The 19,356-nt window shown below is 42.1% G+C and overlaps 2 protein-coding genes across 2 annotated transcripts; one reads left to right on the plus strand and one right to left on the minus strand.

Annotated features, from left to right (window-relative positions):
- Window positions 1-2,891: 2,891 nt before the first annotated feature.
- Window positions 2,892-5,386, plus strand: bet1l (Bet1 golgi vesicular membrane trafficking protein-like; the record flags this gene model as incomplete). Its single annotated transcript, XM_007911890.2, is given in 3 exon segments — window positions 2,892-2,983; window positions 3,922-3,978; window positions 4,410-5,386. Coding segments are annotated over 3 exon segments (317 nt in total), but the record flags the coding sequence as incomplete, so codon positions are not given.
- LOC103190964 (outer dense fiber protein 3-like) lies at window positions 5,381-14,834 on the minus strand. The gene is given in 7 exon segments (NM_001292757.1): window positions 5,381-6,329; window positions 7,318-7,458; window positions 8,226-8,347; window positions 8,951-9,052; window positions 9,817-10,020; window positions 12,835-12,966; window positions 14,735-14,834. Coding segments are annotated over 6 exon segments (768 nt in total). The 5' UTR covers window positions 12,944-12,966; window positions 14,735-14,834; the 3' UTR covers window positions 5,381-6,239.
- Window positions 14,835-19,356: the final 4,522 nt, after the last annotated feature.

Below are 19,356 nucleotides of genomic sequence, written 5' to 3' on the forward strand. Positions count from 1 at the left end.
CACCCCATACACTGTACACACACCCTATACACTGTACACACACCCTATACACTGTACACACACCCTATACACTGTACACACACCCTATACACTGTACACACACCCTATACACTGTACACACACCCATACACTGTACACACACCCTATACACTGTACACACACCCTATACACTGTACACCCATATACTGTACACACACTCTATACACTGTACACACACCCCATACACTGTACACACACCCTATACACTGTACACACACCCTATACACTGTACACACACCCTATACACTGTACACACACCCCATACACTGTACACACACCCCATACACTGTACACACACCCTATACACTGTACACACACCCTATACACTGTACACACACCCTATACACTGTACACACACCCTATACACTGTACACACACCCTATACACTGTACACACACCCTATACACTGTACACACACCCTATACACTGTACACACACCCTATACACTGTACACACACCCCATACACTGTACACACACCCCATACACTGTACACACACCCTATACACTGTACACACACCCTATACACTGTACACACACCCTATACACTGTACACACACCCTATACACTGTACACACACCCCATACACTGTACACACACCCCATACACTGTACACACACCCTATACACTGTACACACACCCTATACACTGTACACACACCCTATACACTGTACACACACCCTATACACTGTGTACACACACCCTATACACTGTACACACACCCTATACACGTGTACACACACACCCTATACACTGTACACACACCCTATACACTGTACACACACCCCATACACTGTACACACCCTATACACTGTACACACACCCTATACACTGTACACACACCCCTATACACTGTACACACACCCCATACACTGTACACACCCTATACACTGTACACACACACCCGATACACTGTATACACACACCCTATACACTGTACACACCGCATACACTGTACACACCCTATACACTGTACACACACCCTATACACTGTACACACACCCTATACACTGCATACACACCCTATACACTGTACACACACCCCATACACTGTACACACACTATACACTGTACACACACACTCGATACACTGTATACACACACCCTATACACTGTACACACACCCTATACACTGTACACACACACTCGATACACTGTATACACACAGCCTATACACTGTACACACACCCTATACACTGTACACACACACCCGATACACTGTATACACACACCCTATACACTGTACACACACCCCATACACTGTACACACCCTATACACTGCACACACACCCTATACACTGTACACACACCCTATACACTGTACATACACACCCTATACACTGTACACACCCTATACACTGTACACACACACCCGATACACTGTATACACACAACCCTATACACTGTACACACACCCTATACATTGTACACACACCCGATACACTGTGTACACACACCCTATACACTGTGTACACACACACACCCTATACACTGTGTACACACACACACCCAATACACTATGTACACACACACCCTATACACTGTATATACACCCTGTACACTGTGTACACACACCCTATACACTGTGTACACACACACACCCTATACACTGTGTACACACACACCCTGTACACTGTACCCACACACCATATACACTGTGTACACACACACCCTATACACTGTGTACACACACACCCTATACACTGTGTACACACACACCCTATACACTGTGTACACACACCCTATACACTGTGTATACACACCCTATATACGCTGTGTATATACTCTGTACACTGTATACACACACACCATACATACACTTTATATACATAGAAACAGGGGTGAGAACCTGAGACTCTTAATATAGCATACACACCATATACTCACTATCCTCATTACATATACTATATATACATGGAGTTTCTAATACAACTTGTGTATTATATACACAATATATTTATGGAGAGACCAGAAGTTTAATAAAACTGCATCTGTATATTTTACATAGTAGAAACAGACTGGAATGTATTTCATAGACTTAATATGCCTTGCCGTTTGCTGATCAGATGTGCTCTGCATTTGTGGTTTGTGATTTCATCTAAGCCTCTTGTCTAACTGCCCATTAGCTCACTTCAGCATATGTGCTAACCTATAGGTAACCTATATGTAATAAACATTGGATACAAACACTGTCTTAATGTTGGATAGTTGTGTAAACGGATCTGGCCCCGGCACTGTATCTTGCTGATGTGGCATAAATAAATATGTGATGTAGCATTATTGTGATGTTTGCATTGTTTCATTGAGCTTTGAATACCTCCCACCAATTGTATTTCACTCAGATCAGCTTAATCTCAATATTGTGCAGAAGGTTATCAACAGTTTGTGTACATAATTTTCGTTCAATTGTTTTTAAATGTTTTTCTGTTGATTATCTTAGTGTGTGGAGTCTTGTCCTGCTTGCAACCTCCGAGATGCTATTCGCATAAAAGGCTATATAAATGCAAGTTGTTCCTTCCTTGACCTGATGAAGTTAAGGGTTACCATAAAGAGTTGTGCCAATAGGTACACATTCCAAACTGTGGACTAGTTCCAAAAGATATGGTCACCAGAGGGAGAAACAGACAGTCTTAGGTTCTTTCCTAGTAGCTCCTTTTTATTGTTTCACTATAACCGTGCTCCTGTGAAGTCCATGTGATCTGCACTGTTTCACCCATAAACTACAGTCATTGCACTTTACAGTATATCCTCTGATGTGCTTTGAAACGTCTCAACATGATAAGGCACTATATCAAATTCAAGGATTATTATTATTTCCCCAAGTTATTTACTGTGCATTTTTCCCTTGCTTCAGGCTTCGGTTCCAGTGCGGTGGATCAAATGCTGGACGCAGAGAACAAGCGGATGGCAGAAAACCTGTCGAGTAAAGTGTCTCGACTCAAATCGGTCTGTGGCATTTTATTTCCACCAAAGTCACAATCTTTTCAGAATAACCAGCGTATTTGACTTCAAAGCGCTCTCTTTTAAAAATCTTCTGGATTGCTTTTCCTCTGTTGCATTTCCTTTTCACCAGATACCTTACAGAATTATTTTAAATAGAATACTCAGTTATCGTACAGGGAAATGAGAATTTCTGAACTCGAGAACAAGAAGGCTTTTAGTGCAGTGAAATAATCCTCAGACTTCATTAATATTAGTTGAGAAAGGTTAATGAGCAACTAGGGATATGGTGCTAAGGTGACCGAGTTCCGAAACCTGAGAGTTGAGGAAAAGGAGCCTCTGTTTATTATAGACAGCAATTTGGATTGCTTCTAACTAACCCATTTAGTAAACTTGAACGTGGATGATTAAATATCTACTTTAAGATTTCTGGTCCCCACTGTTTGATCTGTACATTTATCAGAGTATTCATTACAGTAATGATCGATCGAATTACAATAACGAGAGGGACAATTGTGTGGTTTTCAATAAGGGATTGAAATAATGGACTCTGGTTTATAGTGAGATGTATCCGACCTGTTCCACTCAAGTGCAAAAATATATATTTACATCTAGTACATAGTTCAAGAGCTGCTTTAGACAAGAGTTCAGTGTGTTTTATTTGGGCAATTGTCAGCCAGGACACCAAGAGAAACTGTTCTCCTTTTCAATAGAGCACAGGATCTTTCACATCCACCTAAACGGGCTTTGGGACCTCTGTTTTAAAGTCTCATTCAAAGGACGGCATCTCCGAAAATGCAGCACTCCTCCAGCACCACATTGCAGTAAAAGCTGACAGGTTTCTGAGCTTGAGTTCTGTATCTGTTCTCCGAAGGGCCTCTTTCCATCGACATTTGATCATTTCAGCCTTTGTTTTTTAAAGCTTGATTTTGTGTTGGAAACAGATTGCTCTGGATATCGATAAGGAGGCGGACGATCAAAATAGGTACCTCGATGGCATGGTGAGTGTGTTGCTAGCTAACTGCTTTATTCAAAAGAAAAAAATTGGCACCTAGGTTGGTGAGAATGCCAACTATCGCAACTTTGATGCTGGCCATGGCAAAGACTGGGCATCATACAACAACAACTTGCATTTATATAGTGTCCTTTACGCGGGGAAGCATCCGGAGCGCTTGATCATACCTGGACCTTTCTGCTCTGCTTGCCTCAGTTTCACGTTTAGAGTGACTTTACCCATTGAGCTAACGAGGATCCCTGATACTCATCTGTTAATAATAATAATAATCCTTGCACTTGTCTTATCACGTCTTTGAGATGTCTCAAAATGTTTCTCAGAATATACTGTTCTTCAGATATTGATAATGAACTCCAGAGTTAGTTATTTCCCCCCGGTTATATTTTATAACATTTATTGTTCTTAATTCTTCGCTAGGATTCGGATTTTATGAGCGCGACTGGACTGTTGACCGGAAGCGTCAAGCGTTTCTCCACGATGGTGAAGTCCGGCCGGGATAACAGGAAGCTGCTGTGCTACGTCTCTATCGGGCTGGTGGGCCTCTTCTTCATTTTGTACTACATGCTCACAAGGGCGCGGACTTGAGGGGCTTTGAATCGCACAGTGTATCGCGAGAGAAAGCGCAGGAACTGCTGATTCTATCTTCTCTGTTCACCAAGAAGACCTGCCTGGTGTCCTTTGGAAGAGGTGTTGAGAACTCCCGACTGTCCTTTTTCTATGCCAAAGTCTTTTGACGTTCCTTTCTGAAGGGTTTTAATTGAACTGGAATATGAAGGTAATGAAGCACTTTATGGGTCCAGTGAGAGCACATGACCGTATAATGATACTAGTGTGCTCGTGAGCTGTGGCACGCACCGCGTTAGGACATTAACACCAACTGTGTTCTTTGTACAATTATAGCTGCATTAGGACATCAGCCCAATCTATTAAAATGTATGTCGCTTGCAAGCCATTAATGTCATGAATTGGGGAGAGCGGCCTGGATTGCTGTCAGTCTTCAACAACAACAACTTGCATTTATAATGCGCACTTCACACAGGGCAGCGTCCCAGAGTCTTCAGTGAACAGAACGTGCATAATTGTCTACATAATTGTAGCAAACTATTGAAATATGACCACAAATGTTTTTATATATATATCTATATAGATATATATATAGTAAACTCCTGATAACTCAACCCGGCTTAACTTGTCACCACCACTTAAATCATTATGCAGTCAATATCCCAGCTGCATTTATTAATGTATTTATACATATGCCACTCCAAATAACTCATCTGAGCCCTTTTCCTTTGAGTGAAGAGTTATAATAATAATAAAAACAATGATTGTCCATAAATGGTGAGGGGGTCAAGGGGAGGAATAAATAAACCAGAGATTGTTAAATAAGCACCAAATATACTTTATTCAACAGTTCAGGAAAATTGTAAATAAAACTATTTAACACAATACTGATGTGCATCCTAATATGCTAGGTTAGAGGTATGTTTTAATGGTTTTGATTGGCATGTCTAATAGTGTCACTGAATGAACAGCGGCCGGGGGTAGAACAATAGAAACTGTGCATTGTGTTAATTGGAAACATTTAAAATAACTTAAGTTATTGCCATTTTTCAGATGACCCCAAAATGCTTCTGTCCGTTACATATTCAGTCTTGCAATTGATTGGTGTCCAATTGAATCGATTTCTGATGAATTAATAGAAATTACTACAGTACCACAGGTTGTAAAATTCTGTTCATTTAATGACTGTTTCTGGATCATTCTAGATGTACGTTTCATTCCTTGTGCTTATTGGGAAAGCTTTCAGTTTCTACCATGTGGTGAAATTAACAATGTTTCTTGAGGCATTCAACATGGTAATCATTGCTATGATATACTGCTAAATTATTCCCAGTCTTTCCTTGCATTTTGTCACATTAATCTTAAAGCTACAGTCAAAGCAATGTGCAGCAAAACGTTCATCTTTCACATAGTCTAATCTAGTCTCATAAAGTGAAGAATAAAAACAAAGTACAGTGCAATATGTTGAGAATGTTACTGTTGACAAGAAAAGCACAATAGAAAAATGACATGCGCGAAAGATGCAAAATCGAATCATTTTCACAAGATGCTTTGAAGAAAACGCCGATAGAAAGAACTCAACAACAATTTGCACTTGTATTGCGCCTTTCTGCAGGGAGAACCTCTCAAGGCGTTTTATGGAGAGCAGAATCCCAAACTGGCACAAATTTAAGGTTGGCGACATTACGCAACATCCACTATGAGCGGTGCCAGATACTCTGAATGCCTGACTCCGAAGGAGAACGCAGGAGCCACACCTCGATTGATTGTAACCTGTGTGGTTAAAAAGAAGACGTTAAATATTCTATTTTCAAATCATTAAGCCAGAACTATCCTTCCTGCTTTACATCACTTTCAAGCGCGAAGCAAAGTTATTGTAAACAAATGCCTGAGTGTAGCGATCTGTGAATTCATAATAATAATATTTGCATTTGATATAGCGCCTTATCACGCTGTTAAGCCATCTCAAAGCACTTCACAGAATATCTTGTAAAGTGAATTGACTATATTTTGTGGATGAAATAATTGGCAGCAGTCAATTATGTGTTTTCGGGGAGGGATTGTTACCCCCACAAAGCCGATCGACTAACAACCAGGTTCCTACTTACTGCGAGGTAAACAAAGGTGCACTTAATAGTAATAATCCTTGCATTTGATATAGAGCTTTATTATGTCTTCGAGACATCTCACAGAATATACTGTAAAGTAAATTGACTTTGTTTTGTGGGTGAAACACGGCAGCCAATTGTGCACAACAATGTCCCCCAAACAGTCGTGGATTGAAATGACCAATTCATTATATTTTTGAAGGGATTATTACCTCCAGAGAAGCTATCCGCCTATCGATTTAACAACCAGGTTCCTACTTACTGCTAGGTGAACAGAGGCATGTGGAGTAAGGAAGCTTGCACAACATTTAGTCCTGTCGGGAATTGAACCCAGATCTCTCACTTACGTAACGAGTGCTCTAACCACAGAGGTACAGGACTCCACCCCTCAAGCACTCTAAACCACCCTTTCTCCCAGGTGGTGTCAGGAACAGAACAGCAGTATAATTCACACCCTACCTCAGAACCTATTGCTTGTCTGGAAACGCGACACAGAAACTTCAGCCCACATCATGAGTTCAAGCCCTGACATGCGACTTGAATCCACATGCCTTCTAACCCGAAGGCAAGGTGTGCGAGCTGAGTTAATCTCTGATGGTAATAATCAAGATGAAGTAGTGGTGATGGGAAGTTTTGAGGAAGGTTCACCTTACCTTCTCTGGACAGTGACTCCCTGGTCCCGGTTTCCTTGTCGAATCGCCGGGCAGCTGGTTACGACCCATCATACTGTACTGGGGTGGTTTGTACTTGTATGCATTGGGATCAGTGACACTATAGGCACCAGGACCTGGGGTCTGGAGTAAAAATCTAAATATATATATATATTTTTAAAACACACTAATAAAGGTTCTTGAGCCGCCCAGTACAATTAACTTAGGGGGGAAAGAAACATTGATTCAGATCAGTTAGTTTTCCAATCCGCCCTCTAATTTGGTCCTCACTTACCATTATACCATGGCCATGTAGTTAGTAGAATCACCATATTCAGAATTGCTATCACAAACCTCTATACCCTATCACGGTCATCGCAGTGAAAAGAGCAATTGAATTGACGTTTAAAATTAGCCACCTTAGATACAAAGAAAGTCAAATGGAAGCTGGGAATGTTCACACTGGAGACAAGAAGACTTGGCAGAGAGCTTATTGAAGCTTATTCAGCATTCAATCTTTGTAAAACATTTAACACAGTCACAAAGGGAGCGCGGAATTAGAGCTCAGAAGAAGGAAAGGCAAATGGACAGCATAGGGATCATTACTTTCACGCAGAGCCTGGTGAAAATGTGGACCTAACACATTTGAGAGAGGACTACATTATAGATAGCGAGGGGAAGAAATGTATTGAGGAGAGGTAAAGTAGCGTATGCTTAATTTATATATATATATATACACACACTATTTTGGGATCTACCAGGTAGACCACAATGGTCTTCTCTTGTCCCGTATTTTTGCCACAATCCCATTAATGCATTCCTCGCCAAGTTCCACACCCATGTAAAGCCCGAACGCAGTGCGAAGCCATTTCATTACCTGTGAAGCCGCAACGGAGAGACAAAGTGACTACCTTTTGCAGGTCCTCGTGAAAACTGCCTATTTTACTGCGTCCGCTGAGAGAGTAATTGGCGGAAGAGGATTTAGTCATGATGTTTGGACCTAAGACAGCAGGCAGTTTGTACTGTGCCGGACCTTGACAAGAAGGAGTTAAAGACTATTTATGTATTTACCCAATAACGTGGAGAAAAATGATCAACGCCAAAGAAAGCTTGCCATCACTTCATTGACACATTTCATCTCGTGTTTTGTAGGTGAATGTGGCAGCCAATTTACACACAGCAACGTCTCACAAACAGCTATGGAGTAGTGACCAATTTTATTTGGGGGATTGTTGGCCAGGACACCGGGAGAGAAAAACTTGCTTCTCTTTTTGAATAGTGCCATGGGCACTATTAACGTCCACCTGAACAGGCAGAAGGGACCTCGGTTTAACGTCTCATCCAAAGGACAGCATCTCCGACCATACAACCCCCCCCCCCCACACCCCACATCCTCACCCACACACCACGCACGCACACACTTCTGAGCACTGCAGTGGGTGTCAGCCTGGACCGTGTGAGTTCAAAGTCCTGAAGTGGTGGCTTCAATCCACAACCTTCCAACTCCGAGGTGAGAGTGCGACTGACTGACTGAGCCAGGCTGACGCATTAAAGTTGCTGCTATCTTTGTAACTGCTATTATCAATGCTGGAGGCAATGTGCACTTCTGTTATTTAACCTTGCGCAGTCACTGTACCTGGAGACTGGTCCAGCTTGAAATCCTTTGTCCTTCCTGAGATAGAATATGCCGGAGCTGCACTGTAAGCTGATTTCCCCGACCTCTCGGGAGCATACGAACCTGCACAGAGACCGAGATCAGGGTTTATTTAAAATCCGGCCCATTCCTCTACTGCCTGGGAAGTGGAAATTAGTACCAATTCTGGAAAACAAAGGACTTGGACCAGATTTGATAACGAACACAGTTTGCTCCCGTTTCACAAAGGTTTACGTTCGACCCTGTTTGTCATTTCAGGTTCTGTCTTACTCTCGCCCCTCACACAAGGGGCTGCTTTGTCACCACACAGCCCGCAGACCAAGGCTGCAAACACTGCTGGGTGCAATCGGCTGGCAAGAGGCGTGCGCCTGCACTGGACACAAGACGGGTAATGTGTTCATCACCGTGCAATTTAGGGTTAAGCTAAAACCACGTAGGTTTGCCATCGAAAGCACCGGCTTTGAAATAAAATGTGTTAAACACCACAAATAACAGTGGAGTGAATTGAAGCCGTGTCAGGTCCTTGAGGGTTCAGGTAATGAATGTTAAATGATTCAGCCTCTCTCTCACAGCCTACCCCTCATGAGGCACCTCACGTTGATCACTGCCCCGCAGTCCACTCACACCATTTATTCGCCTCTCGCCAGAAACTGTACGTAATATTCCATTACATGGTTAGAGGGAGACCATTAGTTAGCGTGCGGTCACCAGCAATTTCTTTGGGCTTGTAGATAAGAGTCTTTGAGATACCAGTTGCATGGTTTGGGGGGAGCTACTTATCGTAATATCGTAGTTCTGGGTCAACCTCATGTTACTGTGACTCAGTCTTAGAACTAGATCTCAGCTACCTGGCCCCGGAGTCCGAAAGAGATTGATGTCTCGAGGCCGTCCATAAATGGAATAGGCCGGGGTGCCATCCCTGCCTCTCCTGGTCAGGAACGATGGGATCAGATAAGCCGGACCTGGGGAGCTATTGGTCGTGAATCTTGCGTGCGTAACTCCGAAACTGAAAGCCGGGGACTTGAATTTGGTGGCGTCGTGCTCCACGTATCCTAGAGAGAAGAAGGACGCAATGATCAGTATAAAATAAAATGAGTTACTCACTCCATGGGCTGTTTGTGGGACGTTGCTATGCATAACCTGCTGTCACGATTTGCCCACAAAATACACTCCACTCTACAGTATATACTATGAAGTGCTTTGAGACATCTCAATGATGTACGGAGACCAACAAAGCCTCAGAGGTGGGGTACCAACAACAACAAATGATATTTGTATAACGCCTTTCACGTCAGGAGGACATCCCAAGTCGCTGGACAGTCAGGGATTTGGACCTGAGACTGTACAACAAGGCTGTACAACATCCTGCTGAATAAAGGCCCATCTTCGTACATAAGGAAAGCAGCTTGCAGGAAGGTAAAGGTAGATGGGATGATTGGTGAGGGAAGGGAGGTCAAGAAAGAGAGAGAGAGAGGAAGTTCTCCACAGGCAGAGAGAGTGAGTTGAGGGCAGGGCAGATGAATCAAGATGGAGCAGCCTGAAAGAGGGATGAATGGGAAGGAAAAAATGAAACGATACTGTAATAAAAACAGGAGTTGATAAGACAGCGTAAGAGAGTGAAATGGGCGCAGAAAAGGATTATAATTTTCATTGCATATCTGGCATGAAAAACAAATCGAGTCCTGTTGATGAGGGAGTCATTTTGAAAGAGGTGAGGCAGATGGAGGAGAAGAAGATGTCAAGATATTTGGGATACGGGAGCAAGACTTCAGCTGCTATGAAATGATAGAATAGGGAAGCAATAGGGCGTAACCTGGGCGTAAAGAGCTCGAAGGAAGGGACAGAATGCGAGTGTATATGACAACAGAGGGACAGACAGGAGGACTGAACAGACCTGTGAAACTGAGGAACGCAGCAACTGTGATCTGGGTGGTCTGCTTTTTATGTTTCTCCAGTAACTCAGCAGAGATTCAACATTCAATGGTTGTGTTAAGCAGCGGGAAGCTTGCCAGGCAGTTCTCTCAATGCCAAGCTACGCGGTGTTAGCTGGTTCGACTCCAGCAGATACCTCAATCCACACTCTGGGGTCCCCAAGTCTTAACCCTTTCCAACCTGCGCCTAATGCTCTCGGAATTAGGTAAGTGGAATGCGTCCCTCCAGAGAGAGAGTGAACTTTCTATTCCAAATACAGGGACATTTTCATATGTAGGTGTAGAGATATAGGTTTGGCCCATATTCTGAAGGCCCCCTGATTCTTAAAATAAACTCTGAAACTCTCTCCCTTAATCCCTTCACCTTGCAAACCCCCAATCCCACCTTTAAATCCCGCCTGAACACCTTCCTTTTTGATTGTGCTTATGGTCACCTCCCTCGCACTGGTTTGTTGTTGGAATCCACCACTGTTGAGCGCTGCAGGACGCTACCTCGCATGAGAGGCGTTATATAAACGCAAGTTGTTGTTAAAATAGCACTCAGAGTATTGAACTAATGTGCCCTTTAAACAGGGCAATGTCTGGAGTGCCTGGTAATTATTGCAGATCATTACAGAGGCAGCTTTCATTACAGAGCTGGATTGGGACCAATTAAAAAGATGCCCCCAATGCACCTGTAGGAGGCTACACACAAAAAGTAATGGGATGTTTGTGTTGAAACACCTTTTGAAAATTAGTGAAGGGGAGGCATATGTAACTGCATTCATCAGTGTCCATGGTGAAAGCATTGAAAGGCAAACATGAAACGCAAACAGAAACAGGACAGTTAGAACAAAGAGAGCATTAAATGTAGTTGGGTGACAAGACAAGACGGAGGAGAGTGAAAGGACAGAGTAGAGCTATGGAGAATGAGATAAGGCAATTTATACAGTGCTTGTTGTTCTGTCTGTCCGTAACATTACACACTCATACTGCCTGGGACGTCCTCCCGACGTGAAAGGCGCTATACATATGTAATTTTGTTGTTGTTGTTGTTGATACGTGCTCATTACCTCCGTCTAGTACCTTTTGTTGAATGTTACCTAGCCTCGTGAGTTTAAATCAACATGATTCACTTCGTGCCTGTTTGCGGGAACATTGCACAAATTGGCGGCTGTGTCTACCTACAAAATACGCAGTCACTGCATTTGCCAGCAATTTACCTGCGCAGCAACATTACATAGAAAATTACAGCGTGGAAACAGGACATTCAGCCCAACTACTCTGTTTATACTCCATTCAGACCTCTAAACCCTCTCATATCCGCTATTCCCTTCTCTGCATTGGAGAGAGGGGAAAAATGTGGGGAAGTCATGAGCTGGCAACAGGGCTTGCCAGGAAGGGTGGTCTTTTGACATTATAGATTCCATATTACAATAATAATAATCCTTGCATTTGATGTAGCCTTATTACATCATTGAGATGTCTCAGATCACTTCACAGGATGTGCTGCAATATGGTTTTGACTGTATTTTGTGGATGAAAAAGCAGCAGCCACTTTGCACACAGCAATTCTTAAACCCACAACCTTGCAAGTGATAGGACCTGGGTTTGATTTCCAGGCAGGGTGAAACATTGGGGAGGTTTCCTTACTCCACACGCCTCTGTGTACCTAGGAGTAAGTAGGAATCTGGTTGTTAGTCGATTGGCGGATTGCTTTTCTGGGAGTAACAATTTCTTTAAAAAAATAATAGATTGGTCACTCAATCCATGACTGTTTTTGGGACACAGCTGTGCGCAATTGGCTGCTGAGTTTCACCCACAAATATACAGTCAATACACTTACATTATATTCAGTGAAGCACTTTGAGACGTCTCAAAGACATGATAAGGCACTGTACCAAATGCAAATATTATTAGTATTATTATGCAGCACGTCAATTGCTGAGCACTTACCTGTAGATCCCGGAAGTCTGTACTTTGGCCCTGGGCTACTGTAATGCGCTGCAATGGGTCCTCTGGGCCGGTGGGGTCTCCAGTTTCCCACCCACAGTTCAGTGCTCATTGCTCCGTCTTAAAGGAACAGATCTCCAAGCAGAAGGTTATGGCTACAACACTAAATGCAACAAGCCAGACGTTTAGCACAGCCTACCACAAAACATACTTCACACTGAGCTTAGGAAATGTAAACTGAATAATTCCTGTGCACACAACCTATCAAGTCACTGACTCAATGTTTTTTCACTTACTTCAGCTCAAAAACAATACTTGCCCTTGTGGCATCCAAATTTGGAGATAAATGTACAGCCTGAGTTTGTCAGCTGTTTGCCTGTATAATCACTGGTTGCATATTGTACAATACTTGCATAGAAAATGTGCAAATCTGTTTGTTGTATATGTGACCTATCCTGTCAAACTCTAGAGCACTGTTACTGTTGATGTACAGTAGCAATGCACAGTATAAATACAGTCAAATTGTCTTCAACAACCACTCAGTGGCCTTTAATTACGAGAAATGGCAAGTAAACGTTGAATCTGCTTGTTCTGGTGGAAGTTATGGATCCCATGGTATGATTCGAAAATAGAAGGGAGTTTCTCTCTCTGGGTGTCCTGGCCAACAATCCCCCAAAATAAAACTGCCCACTCACTCCATGTCTTTTTGTGGGATATTGCAATGTGTTTTGCCCACAAAATACACAATCAATCCACTTTGCAGTATATCCTGTGAAGCGCTTTGAAACGTCTCAATGACATGATAAGGCACTGTATCAAATGCAAGGATTATTATTATGATGATTATTATTATTGTTTTGAGTGGTGCTTTAAGTTCAGGGCTGTATGTATGTCTAATCAAGGTTAATTTAGCTCCCTGACCCAGTTGACCTGCAAAGCAGTCAATCTGATGGTCATCAGTGCTCAATAGCCTAAAATAAACTAATAAACTAAAATAGCCTAAAAACAAAATCCGCAGAAATGGGCCAAAAGTCTGTTATATCATAATTTATAATTCAATCATAATTCTTTTTGGGATGCTTTGAATTCTTAAAGGGTCCTGACAGCAAGACTGTCACTTTATGGGATCAATTTACATGTGTTTCTTTGTGCCTTACTTATTTAATTAATTAATCAATCGAGTGAGAGCGGTGTTCCCGCTTGAGTAAGAGTCAAGGAATTCTAGATTACTTAATTAAGAAATCCATTACAAAGATGCAAAATCAAATATACTGGTCATTTTTGCCACTTCCTCGGTCAAGCCTACCTCCCCTTGTTCCTAACCTTTCAACCATATGTCAACCTCATCATTAGGATTCAGTTTATCTCTGTCAAGCTATGCGCTTTTAGCTGGTTAGACTCCATCAGTTACCCCAACGCACACTCTGGGATCCCCAAGCCTTGGCTCTTGCCAACCTGCGCTGAATACTTTCTGGAATGAGATAAGCAGGATGCATCCCTCCAGGGAGAGAGTGCGCATTCCAGTCCAACAATCTATCTCTGGGATTTCCATGTGTAGGTGGGATGCATGGAATTCTCAGTTTGGGTTTGGATACTCTTAAGCACGGTGATGGGTTTCCGCATGTCAGACATCATCTGATTTGGGATCTTGAACACAGTACAGTACTCCAATAATGTACTGCATCCACTTCTTCAGCGTCAATCACATTTTACATGAACTGTTTCCTGATTCTATTTAAGACATTAATAATGTTTTGAAGGCTGAGATGTGAGCCAGTGAACCCAAAGCAATAAAAACAGCAGCAGCATTCTGTTCCACTCTCACATGGAAATCCCATAGGAAATATTATAACAATCCTTGACATAGATATACTTGCAAGTACACTCAAGAGGAAATACATACCTGACAGACTTTTAGAAATGATTCATTTAAGACTGTCTTTCTCCTTCTCCCTTAAGTTGCAGTTCTCTCCCTTCTCTCTCCCTCTGCAAGAACTAACAATGAATGATCCTCTAACCCATGCCTTCCCAAACCTTTCATCTCCATGGAAACTGTACACAATCCCCAAAAGAACTAGCTCCAGGGTGATATCACTGCCTTATCCTGTACTCAATGATATCTGCAACTAAGGTAAGGGGACTTAACAACCCTCCGATTTCTACAACCTGAACTTTAAATGGGGGGGGGGGGTGTTAAGGTAAGATAGTTTTATTGCAAAGTGGGGAGATCAGCGACGAACCAAATTCCTCAACTTTTAATAACCATGCTTTCAATCTGAAATGGTATAAAGTCAGCTTTGAGAATGTCCACCAACTGGATGTGAGTTTAACGTTTGTACGCATTATTACACAGTAATGTGACAAAAAATGCAGTGGGTCCTTTATGTTGTTATAAAACAAATCCCACATCTGACTTCCCTTCCCTCCAGTCCATCCACAAAATATACAGTCAATTCATTTTACAATATATTCTGTGAAGTGCTTTGAGATGTCTCGAAGACGCGATGAGGCTCTATATCAAATGCAAGGATTATTATAACCCTGCCCAATCCCTTTCACTGGTGTGTTTAGTTCAAAATCATGTTGATTTCAGTGCAATCTATTGCCGCCCCACCCAAAAACAAGTTACATTGACAGGGATGATTTTGATCTGCAATTAATCTAAAGGGAATCCAGTCTTTGAAATCGCAAAAAAAAATTGGAAAGCAATTAAGTAAAAAATGAAATCACAATTATTCTTGTAACAATCTCCCCCCTCCCAGCCCCAGCCCCCGTGTAGGTAATAAATATTAATGTTGGATTTGTTGCTGATGTTTGTTTGCTGTGCGTGCATGAAACATTTAAATTAATGTGAAAGTTAGCGAAAGTTAGAAAAGTTTTCGCTGCTGAGTGATCATAGAGAGAGAGTGAGAGATCACTGAGAATAGGTACCATGGAGACAGCGCACACACACACACACAGAACTGGTGCCCAGCAACTGCAATAACCTCTGAACACTTTCAGGACTGCGGTATAAATACAGGGACTTCACCGCGGAAAAAGAATTGCACACGAAAGAGATTTAAAAAAAAGCTATTAAAAAATGAAGAAGCTGATACAATTTCCATAGAAACCAGAAGCCATCAGTGTCACATGAATTCCTGCAGTAAGCCTTGTCCTCTTTCCTGTACTGATTTATTTATTGATCCTCTGCTGAAAGCTGCTGGCTGCGTCAACTCTTAGGTGCGGTGGTTTGAGCTCATAGTCTCGGCCAGGGTGGTCCAACAGGCGGCCCACGGGCCGCATGCGACCCGGTGGATGATTTCATCCTGCCCCTGAAGCATTTCCGAATTCGGGCCGCCTGCTCTCACCGTTTGTGAGACCGCTGCATGCAAATGGGCTGCGCATTCGTCTATAAATTTCACAGCCACTACACTTTTGTAGGGTGACCATACGTCTCGTAATTCCAGATTTCCCAGGACGATATATTATGTCTCTGGGGCCAACCTATGCCCTGTCTTGAGTTCAGCAACAAACAGCCATTAATCCAACAAGCTTCTCCAATACTGCCAGCATCAGGAATTGTGAGAATGTGTGTTTTATATGTGTCCCTGGATTTGGTTTACAAACTATAGTCATCCTACTTTACAGTAAATCCTGTGAAGCGCTTTGAGACGTCCTCCCGACGTGAAAGGCGCTGTAACAAATGTGAGGATTGTTATTATTATGGATCCACTCTGTTGAGGTATAAGAATTTATATTTGAAATCCATCTGGTCAGGGCTGGGGTAAAACCTGCAAACTAACTTAACAAAACATTGTGTAAATTGATACAGAATTCATTCGGAAAGATCCCAACTCCAGCAGTTCTTTTGACCATTTGGCCTATAATTCCCAGAAATCTTTATACAGAGGAACCAGCCGTGGTCCAGTCCAGGACAGAAGATCACTGCACCATCCAGAGGACTCAATAGACCTTGCAACTAGAGAAAACCTGAACAACAACTTGCATTTATACAGCGCCCTCCATGTGAGGTAGGGGCCCGGAGCGCTTGACAGTGGCAGAGTTTGAACATATTAACTTAGCTGCCAATAACAGTGAGCAGCAATTTATATGTGAGAGGCAAAGAATGGCAGAAAGAAAACATCAGCAATAACAATCAAATTCTAATTTATCTCTGACAATTTCATTCCCTTGTTTCCTCTGATCCTATGCTGTACAGTATACGTAATTCCTCTATAAGGCAAATGGGCCAGCTAATTCGTGCTTAACAATCAATGCCCCGCAAACAGCCATGAAGTGAATGAACAATTTTTTTCTATCGAGGCAGATTGTGGTCAGGTCGCCGGGAGAAACTACCTTCTCTTTTCGATTAGTGCCATGGGATCTTTAAAGCCCAGTTGGACAGGCAACAGAAAAAACCTTGGTTTAACATCTCATCTGAGGAACGACACCTCTGACATCACAGTGCACTCTGGTGAAAATATCTCAGCAAAGAACCGAGGTGTCTAAAATTTAAATAAGATTGATAACATAATCCCAGAACGTACTTTAGGATGCACCAGGACAGTAGATCGGGAGGACACGGGTTTAGAGTTTGGAAGGGCAATCTTAACCACTGGAAAAAGGTTGTTGAGACCGGGACATTGGGACTCGTTTAAAAAAAACAGCTCGATGCTGTGATGGGAAGACAGTAAGGTGTGTGTTCAAATGGACCAAAGGATCTTCTTCATCTGAACCGTTCTTGTGATCTTGTACAATTGATTTGAATTTTATGGTTGTTGTGTTTTCACTGTCAAGGCAACAAGTGATAAGAGTGATGCAAGACCTGGAAGGTTTGTGGGATTTTAATGTAGTTAATTCTAACCTGGGGAAATCATGAGTAAATGATAAATTATGCATTAGGCTAATTATACAATATTAATATTGTGCCATATATATCATTATTATTTATGTATGGAAGAGATTCGGATGGAGATGACCAATATGGTGATGTAATAATCCAAGGTTCATTAAGTAATACAAATAGCTTAACTTATTCTTAAAACTGAGACCATAGATACAGTAGAATCAATCTTGATTCCACTGGGCAGTGCACTGACCCTCTAGGACAACTCCAACTATTCCAAACTTACCTCTTTTATTTGTACCCCAATTTAGCCCACGTGACCCTTACAACTAAAATGGAATTCAAAGGTTGTTTTGTCCAATCATATCCGAAGTTCGATTAGCCAACCGTACCCCTAGACTGGTTCATTCATTCACATTTCCTTACTCAGGGTACCCCATAGGTTATCAAGGTTTAATCTCGGGAATTTGGGACTTACTCTTGAAGCCTCTGATACCAAGTGTGAAAAGTTCACTTTGGCAGTTAATTGTCCTAGTTGACACCTTGTAGTCGTAAAATCTTCTTCCACATAAGGAGAAAGCAACAACACCCATCCATCAAATTTTGATCAAACATGCCACAGAACCCCAACGCACAGATCTCAACTCCCTTTTCTGGTCCAAGTTTTATAACACATTCCTTAAGATCAATCAAGATATTCCTCCCAGTCTTTACACATACCCTGGATATCAAACAATAATTTTAACCATAATCTTACAGGGCTTAAAGCTCATCATCTATCAAACCTTTAGTGATAGCACGAATTGTACATCCGTGGAAGTACAAATGCTGAAAGCACCAGTTAAGTGCTGTGAACCTAAATAAAGATTTTGACCATGATCTTACATCTAGGCTAATAATGTCGACAGAGAACAAAATGGTTGATCTCTCCGAGTGAGAAACATTAATTTTGAAATTTGTTTCCTGCGCAATTGAGGTAATAAAAAATTGGCAAAAAGGTGGCGGGAAATACCTCTGACATTTGCCAGAAACAAATTAAGAATAATTGTATTGGATGCCGTGCCTTTTCACATCGCAAAGTATCAGTCTTTTCAGCTTGGCTTAGTCGCCTCTGAGTCAGAAGGTTGTAGGTTCAGGCCCCATGTTGGAACTTTGAGCTTCTAGTCTTGGCTGACGCTCCAATGCAGCGCTGGGGGTGCGTTGCATTGTTTGAGGTGACGTTCTTTGGAATGAGATGTTAAACCAAGGTCCCACCTACCCACTTAAGTGGATGTTAAGGATCCCATGGCGCTATTCATAAAGATATGGGAGTTTCTCTCTCCTAAATAAAAATTCGATCACTCACTCCATGTCTGTTTGTGGATCACTGCTGTGCACAATTGGCTGTTGAATTTCACCCACGAAATACACTTTATAATAATAATAATCCTTGCATTTGATATAGAGCCTTATCACATCTCCGAGACGTCTCAAAGCGCTTCACAGAATACACTGTAAAGTGAATTGACTGTATATTTTGTGGCCGAAACGCGGCAGCCAATTACTCAGAGCAGTGTCCCACAAACAGACGTGGAGTGAGTGACCACATTATTTATTTATTTACTACTTTGCAGTATAGTCTGTGAAACGCTTTGAGAGGTCCGAATGCCGTGGTCAAGTGCTGTATGAAATGCAAGGCTTGTTTTTCTTTAATACGA

This window comes from Callorhinchus milii, unplaced genomic scaffold (assembly GCF_018977255.1).
Source record: "Callorhinchus milii isolate IMCB2004 unplaced genomic scaffold, IMCB_Cmil_1.0 Scaffold17, whole genome shotgun sequence".
NCBI classification, from domain to species: Eukaryota; Metazoa; Chordata; class Chondrichthyes; order Chimaeriformes; family Callorhinchidae; genus Callorhinchus; species Callorhinchus milii.